Here is a 10,433-nt window from a genome sequence, read left to right as displayed (position 1 = left end):
ATTAAAATTTGAAAACTGATAAAATAAAAATTATTTGTAAATTAGAAATTCAAAACTATTAATATTTAAACGTAAAGAGAAATTTTCGTTTGTTAGTGAAACTGAAAACTTTTTATGAAAACATTACAGGTGACCTAATAAAAAATGTGACCCGAATTGACCTCACAGCGACATGTCAGTTGAGGTCATTACCATCTTAGTATTATTTTGATATTTTATTATTTTTTTCAAATTTTTTTATGCACATTCGATAAACAAGATTTTCTTAAATTTTATCTACCTTTGCAATAAAAGTTTTTCCTTTAATCAACATTACATTTGTTGGATTTTTCATATTATTATCTGTCAGTTATTAAAAAAAAAAAAAAAAATGACTTTTTCCGTTGCCAAAAAAAAATCCATTTCTAAAAATTTTTTTAAAAATTAAATCAAATTTTAAATTCATTCCGTGTATTGATAAAAAAAAGTTACAATAATAATTTAGTTGTGAATTTGTATTGTATTGATTATATAGAAAAAAGGTCTGAAGATGTTAACATAGTTTAACGAAACGTTACCCACAATCTAAATAAAGAAAGTCAATTAATCAGATCAGGAAAGCCGTAATCCCTTCATTTCAAAAAATAAAATAATAATAATAATAATAATAATAATAATCTGAGTATCAAATAAAAATGCCAATTGTATGAGTCATAATAATCATAACACACCCACATTAATAATATAAATCTATTAACAAATTATTTCCTGTCATCATCTTCTTAAAATAATCACCAGCTAAATAAATCAATAAATATATAATAATAATAACAATAATAATAATAATAATAATAATAATAATAATAATAATAATAATAAGATTAGTTATAAAAAAATTAAAATATTAATTTTATACTAATTAGTCACATACATATGTCATATATATATTTAAATTTATAATAAATATTCGTCACACATAATCCATTCTTAAATTCCCGCGTATGTGCTACAGATCCTAGATCCCACTCATTTTCTCCGCATGCGCATTTAAACTTTTGATGCGCGTTTTTAGTGCGCGGTAGTAATAGATTTAGAAGTAGAACGCAATTTGGCAAACTTTCAGTTCGAAGCGAACATTCTTAACGGTCGTATTGTAATTTAACCATAAATAAATAATTATTATAATTATTTACCGGCAATCATGGCTATATGTAAGTATATATTAATGTTTCTTTTTACTTCAAACAAATTTATTTTTGTTATTTTTTCAGTTTGTAATTTTGAATTTTTTTTGTTTTCTAATTAATTTATTGATTGAATTAATAGATTGAATCAGTTCTAAAAATAATTGTGGGTGCGGTTTATTGTTATAATTTTATATACAATATATATCTGCAATCAAAATTAGCCGGTTAGAGATAACAAAAAAAATATGTTATCAAAATTTTACTTACAAAAAATTAAAAATTCTAGATTATTTTATTATTATTTTGATTTATATCTCACGTATTTATGGTTTAGTCTAAAAATAGTAACATTCTTATGGAACTAGAAATTCATGCGACTTAAGAATTGAAACCTTGAAAAAATTTCTGTATGAACAGCATTTGAAACGCAAATAAATTAAATTATTTTGTTTTTAAATTCTTTAGAATAAATATTTGTAATAATGATAATTATTGAATAGTTTTTTAAGTAAATAATTAATAAATTATAAATAATTGTAAGTTTAGTTGTTATGCAAGGTCATCGACATTGCGAGAGTATAAAAAAAGTCGGCATTAGAAGCTAGCGGAAAGACTTATCCGTTTCTCATTAGTACTGTTACAATGACAATTGTCAAATTAATAATAAAAAAAAAACTTAATTAGAAAAAAAAGAAAAAATCATTTTTAATTGAAAAATTGAAAAAAGTTTGATTTTTTAATATATTTAAATAAAATTTTTGATAAATTTAGGTCAATATAGTTATGTGATAATATGTCAACTACATTTGTCAATTAAATTTACATTGACACGTATACGTGATAACACACGAGAGTTTTGATTGCGCAATTTAAATTACTGATCATTTTTTAAATTACTCTAATTTTCACATTGTTATGTTAATTTTTTTTTTTTTTATCTAACTATTGAGATATTAATCTATAAATTGTCTAATATGTATATATATTCTGTTCTATATAACATGAAAAATTATTTGATAACATCGAATTTTATGAATGTAAAAAAAAAAGATAATGGTGATGAGTAAGTGAAGAATGCTATGATGTAAAACGAAGAAATAATAATGACATCATCGACTCAATGACATTTTATTATAAGTTGTGTATATATATATATATTTATATATGGGTTAATAACAAGATGACCGAGCCAAAAACACATTACTTATAGATTTATTTTATTTTATATCGTTATTTAATTATTAATGTGGTAGTTTATTTAATTAGTTAACTATGATTGATAAATTAATAAGGTAGATAAAATAGTTGTTGATGCAATAGGTTGACTATTGATTTTTTCTTATGACTCAAGGATAATAAAGTCCTGACCTAGTTTAAACTGCGACGTTATTCAGGTTTATCTGGTTTTAGTAAATTTTTTTTTTTTCAAATTTTGAGAATAAATTATTTCACTTATGTAATTATCAGAAAAAAGAGTTTATGATTCAATGAAATTATTAAATTTTAGATGAAATTACCATTCTTAATAATGAATTTATATACGAAAATGTTGAAAAAAAAAAATAAGAATTTATAATAATAATAATTGAAAACTTTAATAAAATTTTCAATTCTTAAATTTATTAAGTGAGTTAGTAATTAAAATTATGAGAAAAATAAATAATTAGTAAATTTTTTATGTTAAAATTATTAATTAGATTTTGTAGATCATTAAGTTTTAAGTAAAATAAATATAATTATAATAAAGATATTCTTAAAAATGTGATAAAATATCACTGACATAATTTTGAATTTCGTAGTTCGTTAATTAAATTGATAAAAAAAAAATTCTGTAGATAATTATGTTCGTCTTAAAATGATTACTAATAAAAATAAATTAGATCAATAAATTGTAAAATGAAAAAAAATGTTACCAAATTTATACTTTGTATTTAAAAAAAAAAAAATTTTTTTTTATTTCATAGCATTGAGCACAGAAGACAAATTGGAGTATAAATTCTATCCAGTATCATCTCAGCAGCTTCAATTTCGCGTAAAAGCGCCAAATGATGCTCATATCGCATTAACTGCCGGTCCCTATGAAGGAGTGCCGATGTTTGAAGTAATACTACCTCCTTTTTTATAGACAATTATTAATTTCTTACCTTGCAAATAAATAAAATTAATAACAATTGATATATTATTTAAAGGTTTTTATCGGCGGGTGGAGCAACAGTAAATCGGTGATCAGAAAAAACCGTTCAAAACCCGATATCACTGAAGCTGAAACTCCTGGAATTTTAGACGGCAATGAATTCCGTGGTTTTTGGATCAGGTATTATACTTATTTTTATTAATGAACTTTCATTTAATCTCCTTAGATTAAATAAATTATTTAATCTGTAATTATAAATGTTTAATATGTAATATATAATATGAATTTACATTAACAGATGGAACCAAGGAATTTTAACTGTCGGAAAGGAAGGAGAACATTCACCATTCATGACGTGTAACGATCATGAAATAGCGGTTATTAATCATTTTGGCGTTTGCACCGGATGGGGAGCTCATGGTGAATGGCTAATTGAAGGTCAGTTGCTTAATAAATAATTAATAAACTTAAGAAACTTATATAATTTAATTAATTAACTATTTAATAATACAGTAAATGTGAATATTAATAATATTTAAAATATATCAGCGCCTAGGAATATTTTTACTAATTATAAAAAGACAATTTTAACATAAAAATTTTTTTAAAATAATAAATTGGACGTAGACAAACAATAATATGTCAATTCACAAGAAATCTATTTTTGAAATTGTTCCAAATGAATCTTGAAAAAAAAAAAAATTCGATTTAAAAATCAAAAAAATTGCTGACTCAAATTAATTAATGTGGTATAAAATTTTTTACAAAGTCGAGTTTAGTAACTTGAGTTTAAATACTAAATTGCAAGAGGTCATTCAATAGTTAAATTAAAAATTGAAGTATTTTGATTAATTATTGCAAAAATAATAAGTAAACTTTTCTTATTACAAGTTAAAAATTTTTTTATAATTAATTTTTTGCGTTACAATATTTCTGCTGTAATGATTTCGGTAATACAGTGTCAAGTTACTTTGTATTTAATTGGATTTCATAGCTAAATGTAATAAGTAATTTAAAAAAAAAACTGGAGTTTTTTTGGATCCCATGTGATTGCTAAGGGTTACACTTAATCTAAGTAATTTTTAATTCTACCTTTTTTTTTTTTTTTTTTTTTTTAAAGCAAATAAGTAGTTTTTCTGACACACTGATTGTATAGTAAGTAATATGTACGCTAATATATATAGAAATAGGTATGTAGAGGACGGGCGGTCTAAACGAGACTATCTCACAAATTTGGTGAAAATTTTTTTTGATCATCATTTCCATTTTTTGTCATCATTTTTGTACAGTTTTGAATTTCCTAAAATTTATTTTCAAAATTTTTTCGAAAAAAAATTTTTTTTTTTTTTAAATTTCGTTGGAGAAATTTTTGAGTGGACTTAATGTTCGGGGGGCCAGAGCCATTGTCCCAAAGACATTCGTTCGATGCAAAGAATTCAATATACGACAAGTTGTCAAGTAGACAATCTCGTCGAAAAAAAAATATCGATGAATAAACTACAAGTATAAAACTTAAAATTTGTAACAGTACAAATTTACGAAACAAAATATGTATTATCGAAAAAAAATTTTTAAATGTAAAACATCGGACTTAAATAAAATCCGTCATCACTTCAAATTCACTCCCGATTTTTTACAGTGTTACAGTATTGCAAATCTCTTTTTTCACTTTGATTATACATATACAATTTTAGTAGTCATTTTTTTTTTTTTTTTTTTTTTAAGATGGTCTGTTTTGCCCGCCCGAGAAAAAATTTTTTTCAATGGCAACTGGCATTTTGGTTTAATTACTTCAAATTTAAGTTAGAAAAAAAAAAATCATCGTATTCAAATCCATTATTTTCTTAGTGATCTAATTTGCCCGCCCTTTCTCTGTGTAATTACTTAACACGCGTGTAAAATTTAAAACAAAAAAAAATAAAATAACGATTAAATTAAAAAATTTTTAAATATTAACCAAAAATATTCACATTTACTCTGTAATATTTAATACTTGGGTTGTTAATAATAATAAATTATTTTTTAAATGGTTTTGGTCAACAGCAAGGTGTATCGGCGGTTATGGTCGTACGTAGTAATTAATTAAAATAAATACATTTATTCATATAGGACTGTTTAGTGAACTAGACTAGACCCCGCTAACTGCTTAATATTGTTATTAGAAATTAATGGGCATGCACCCCGTATAGTACTGATTTAAATAATTAGTATCATCATTATATTTTTGCTAATTAATGCTCTGGGTTTAAAATTAGATCCAAATGTTAATGCCCGACCTTCGGCACCTGCTGAACTTGTGGCAGCTGGAAGTATTTGCTGGTGCGATGCCTCCGGAAGTTCAATGCCACCGGGCGCAGTTGCGGGTGGCCGTGATGACGAGCCGCTGTTTGTTGGACGCGCACGTCACGAAGGCGCGATGATTCCTGGAAAAGTTAAACCGAGTCATGGAGTTTGTTACGTCGCTTGGGGTGGTCAGGAACACGGAAAACCCGAGTACCAGGTAATTTTATTTAATAATTGTTTTTTTAATTTTTCTTATAGAAAATTAATTATTGACTCTAAGATATTAATTATTCATAAAAAAATTTTTTTAATTTAGAAATTAACGAATTGAAATTTTCAATATAATTTTGAAAGTGAATTAAAAATTCTTCGATTCACAAAAATGAATCTCATGAAATCTAATTACTGATAGATTTAAAAAATTAAAAAATCAACTTTTTTTTTAAATAATAAATTTATCAAATAAATTCCCAATTAAAATTTATTTTAATCAGTTTTTGGTATTTTTTGAATTAATAAATATGTTTTTCAAAAATTAATAGGTTTTGTGTGGATGTAATCCACAATGGGTGCCAACAACTGGTGGAAATATCCCCTCAAACTCAATACCCGCGGGTGAAACTGAAGAGGGCGAGCCACTTTTCGTGGGTCGCGTTCATCACGAGGGAACAGTCACCATCGGAAAAGTCCAAGCATCACACAACGTCTGCTACATCCCATACGGCGGTTCCGAGGTCGCTTTTCCAGAATACGAAATTCTCGTTGGCCAGTAAAAGGCAATTAATTAAAGAATATAAATCTAAGTCTAAATGAAGCTAAGCTGCTTAAATGTTTGATAAAAAATAAATTGAATCTCAATTATAGATCCGATTGATTATTAATTATTTATTAATAATTAATAATTGATAACTAATTACTGCAGCCGTTTAAGAATTCGGCTTACGCACACTGGCAACTAACAAAAATATTTAAGACTTGTTACAAAATGGTAAAGCTTTGCCTTAAATTATTTAATTATAACCAAATATATATTTATATATTTAATACATATTTTTTCTGATATTTTGCATAGTTTTCTAAGAGCACTATTGTGGCTTTATTATAATATACATATATTTTTTTTGGATCTTTAAAGTGTTGATTATAATCAATAAAGAAAATGTTCAATTCAATTAAAAATTTTTTTCTTTCATTTACCCATAGCTTGCATTTAATTTAAAAAAAAGTTTTCTATGATACTATTGGTTTATACTTTTACTATTCTGTTAACTAATTATTTTCTAAAAATGTTATTTTGATGTCTTTTACACTTTACCGTTTTTTTTCGATAATATTTCACTTCTTAAACTTATACTTTTAGTTTGATTATTAATTTTTATTTCCTTGAAATACTCTATTGACAAGTTGTCATCTTGTGAAAATAGTATATTTCGAATTAATATCTTTTGAACAATGAACCTGCTCCTCTTGTCCTTTTTGAAGTAGGGTAGAAGAGAAAAATTATTAACCGAACTCCATTTAATGCCTGGGTACCTAAACATTTTTTACAATAAAAAAATTAGTGAATTTAATTCATCAAAATATGTAATTATAAATTCTAAATTTTTTGAATACTCAAAATTCTAAACAAATGACGTTACTCCGCCTGTGAGAAAAATTATTTAAAACTATTATCATTCATTTTTCAATCAATAATCACAGGAAGTGTCCAGTGGATCGCAATGAAGAGTTTTTTTTTCTATCCTTTTTGGCTATCGTCCCTATTGGGCCACATGTCAGTTACTGCTATATTTTATTAATTGTCTTTATTCAATTGATATTCTTGCCTTGTTTTATTTTTTATTTATTGTATTGGTTATCAGCTATTTCAGTATCAGAGTCTGTTTTGTTACTATATGTGTTTATTCGTGATGAATGTGATAAAATGGAGTATGAATGTGTGTGATACCGATGTTTTCATCTATGATTTGTTAGTGATGACAGGTTGTTATAACATATATGCGGGAACTATTTAAATTTCTATGTCCGTATCTGTAATGAAATTATGGAGTAGAAAAGTCACTGCTTGTGAAGATGCGAGGATCAGTGAAGTGAAGAAAGTTCGTTGTGTCATATTGTGCAGGTATTAAAACTATCGGAATTTTCCGATTAAATCCGATTAGAGTTTTTAATCAGGATAAACCGCATTAAAAAAATTACTAACATTATTTTTAATAAAAAGTTTATAAATTCTTCCATTTATAAAATTAAATCTGATGAAAACTAATTATTCATAGATTCCAATAAAATTCAAAAATTTTCCTAATTGTGAAATAAAAAAATTATTATTTACAAACTGTTTTATTGAAATAATAAATTTTTCATATTTCCCAATCAAGAATTTTTTTCATTCAATTTTTTATTGATACTTTTCCAAATTTTTGTTTTTATTTTTTTAACTTCCATTAACGTACAGCATTACTGGAGGATCATTGAACCACTAAATAACTTGTATTAATAACGTTCTATTAATTACACATACTTGCTGATGGGTAAGTATTTTTATATAAATTGATGAAAAATTTAAATACTTACAATTAAAAAAATTTTGCACGAAAATGAGATGCGCGCGCGTGTCTTTTAATGCGCATGCCCATTAAATAAAAAATTTAAAACTAACATACCCTCCGTTTTGTTATTTATTTAACTTATTATATAACTACTTACTAAGTTAATGGGTTTTTCCGTGATTTTTTAGAACAAATTTTGATGTTTAGAGCATAATCAATAGCACTTCTCTATAAAGAATAATATAAGCGTAAATGTTTTCATTTAATTAATTAACATGGTTTCAATTTTTTTCAGAGGGATTTTTCAGGTTTCCATATATATTGTTAATTTATTTAACAATCTGAAATACTAAAGTTATAAAATGTAAAAGTTTCTATTCGCTGAAATGATAATCAACAATTCGTCCAATTTCAAAAATTGCAAAATTATGATATCTCAAAACGCTGAATTCACGATTCTTTGAAAATGAACCAAACTTATCCTGATAGCCACACTGATGGAAATTTAACATAAATCTACAACCGCAACATGACGTCGTCAAAATCATCAAGATGACTTATTTTTTATAGATACAAAAAAAATTTTTAATACTTTTTTATGTGAATTTTTTTTCTCGACAACTTTTTTTGAAAGTTTTTTACAAATTTTATGTTAATTATGAAATATTTGCAAAAAACCTGTTTTTGGGGGTGTTTTTATTTTTTTCTTATTAACCCCTAGGGTGATGACTTTTTTATTTTGGGGGGTGATATCATAGACTTTCGACCAAATTTGCACCTATTTTCGAGAAATGTCTTCCATTTCGGAGTTTTGACTGAACGATTGAGAAGTTTCAAATCCAAGTTAAATGGCGTGACCTTACAATCAATTTGAAAGTAACTTTTTGGTGTTTACATCTGGGCAGCCAGTTGAGCTCAACCAACAGTCGAATCGATCATAAATTTCCACGTCAAAGTAAGGACCGGTCGTACCTATAACGAAATCTCTAATTTAAGAATTTTAATTACGTTTTGAATATTTATGGGACTTGAATGATGAAAATCTTCCGAGGAAGTTCGTCTTATGCTTTTTGTCTGAAGCTAAAAAAATCACTGTAATGATAATTATTTAATAAATAATTAAAAATCTTAAATTCGAGATTTCGTTTGGTGCAGCCCAGCCTTAAAGTATACTATAGAATATTGTTTTTAATTACCATTTTGCAATAAGACTTAAATAAAAATCAGGTTATTTAGACCAATAAATAAAAGTTGATAATTTTTTTATTTCAGCAACTTTTCATTGGGTATTTCAACCTTCTCAGGCGACTATGAGACACAATAAATCAGTTATAATTATGGACCTGAATTCTAACAATTTTTTGTAATCTTCAGTTTCCTTTTTGTAATTAACTAATCACATTTTGACAACATGCTATTATTTAAGTTAAACGAAATCGGGAATTTTGTATACCTAAGGTAAAAGCACCAATTATTGACAGGGGTACAATTATTGATACCCTACCGTATTTAACGTCATACTTAATTACCTACTATATTAATAATGATTGGATGTATACATTGTTAAACAATCTTTATAATTTAAAAAATTAAAAAAAAATTATTGTTAGTGAAAAATATCGAATAGTTATGAATAAAAAAAAAAAAAGTTTATTCGTGTCTATCAAAACATCTTGTGAGCGTAAATTTTCTTAACTATTCCATTTAAAACAGCAGTCTTTTGAAACAATGATTTTTTATCATTTTTTCCATCTAATTACATCAACTCTTTTTTTATAAATAAATAAAATATGAAAAATTAACAATATCAGATATTTACAGTAAATTTTATACTTTTTAACTTTAAAATAGTGGATGTCAATAATTAGTACGTACTATTGAAGTTGTATCTAATATTGACAGGTCAGTAGACAGCACCGTAACTTCTTTTTTTTTTAAACATAAGTCTATTGCAAACCTAAACGACAATATTGGAGAACCCAAGCTGTCATATATTAAATTGTTATAAAAAATCGATTAATTGATTTTAATTTTTATTCAGTTAAAAAATATTTTGAATAATTTCGTGTGTAATTGAATAATAATTGATAAATTAACAATTATTTAGAGACTTGATTTTTTATATTTAGTTCTACAGATTAATTACGCAGTCGCATTATGAGTGTCAATAATTGGAGCAACAGCATGTCAGTAATTAGAACAGTCGGATTTTACCCTGTCAATAATTGGTCTATCCGGGTAATTTATTTTATCGCTTGCAATTAATTAGTAAATTTAATTTATTATTATCAGAAAGCGTGA

At 25.4% G+C, this 10,433-nt stretch overlaps 1 protein-coding gene and 1 long non-coding RNA gene across 3 annotated transcripts; both read left to right on the top strand.

Moving 5' to 3' along the window:
* The first annotated feature begins 1,031 nt into the window (after positions 1 to 1,031).
* Positions 1,032 to 6,762, top strand: LOC130673733 (uncharacterized). Of its 2 annotated transcripts, XM_057478901.1 has the most exons (7): positions 1,032 to 1,190; positions 3,131 to 3,267; positions 3,356 to 3,480; positions 3,599 to 3,738; positions 5,344 to 5,367; positions 5,556 to 5,800; positions 6,126 to 6,762. In XM_057478901.1, the coding sequence occupies exons 1-7, from the start codon at positions 1,181 to 1,183 to the stop codon at positions 6,354 to 6,356; spliced, it is 912 nt and encodes a 303-aa protein (XP_057334884.1). In that variant the 5' UTR covers positions 1,032 to 1,180; the 3' UTR covers positions 6,357 to 6,762. The 2 variants fall into 2 exon arrangements, with proteins under 2 accessions (XP_057334884.1, XP_057334885.1); XM_057478902.1 differs by lacking the exon at positions 5,344 to 5,367.
* A 517-nt stretch (positions 6,763 to 7,279) lies between these two features.
* Positions 7,280 to 10,043, top strand: LOC130673735 (uncharacterized). The gene is made up of 3 exons (XR_008990932.1): positions 7,280 to 7,705; positions 8,428 to 9,087; positions 9,405 to 10,043. It is a non-coding gene; the product is annotated as an uncharacterized LOC130673735 (long non-coding RNA).
* The last annotated feature ends 390 nt before the right edge of the window (positions 10,044 to 10,433 follow it).

The sequence above is a fragment of the Microplitis mediator genome, chromosome 8, assembly GCF_029852145.1.
Source record: "Microplitis mediator isolate UGA2020A chromosome 8, iyMicMedi2.1, whole genome shotgun sequence".
Lineage (NCBI taxonomy): Eukaryota > Metazoa > Arthropoda > Insecta > Hymenoptera > Braconidae > Microplitis > Microplitis mediator.
The sequence above is the reverse complement of the archived record's forward strand: the minus strand, read 5'-3'. Positions and strand labels throughout refer to the sequence as shown.

What these genes read in the sequence shown, in the direction of transcription:
- LOC130673733 (XM_057478901.1), top strand. An exon ending in TTCCGTGGTTTTTGGATCAG is followed by an intron (nt 3,481 to 3,598) that starts GTATTATACTTA and finishes TTACATTAACAG; the next exon opens with ATGGAACCAAGGAATTTTAA. An exon ending in TGGTGAATGGCTAATTGAAG is followed by an intron (nt 3,739 to 5,343) that starts GTCAGTTGCTTA and finishes TTTGGTCAACAG; the next exon opens with CAAGGTGTATCGGCGGTTAT.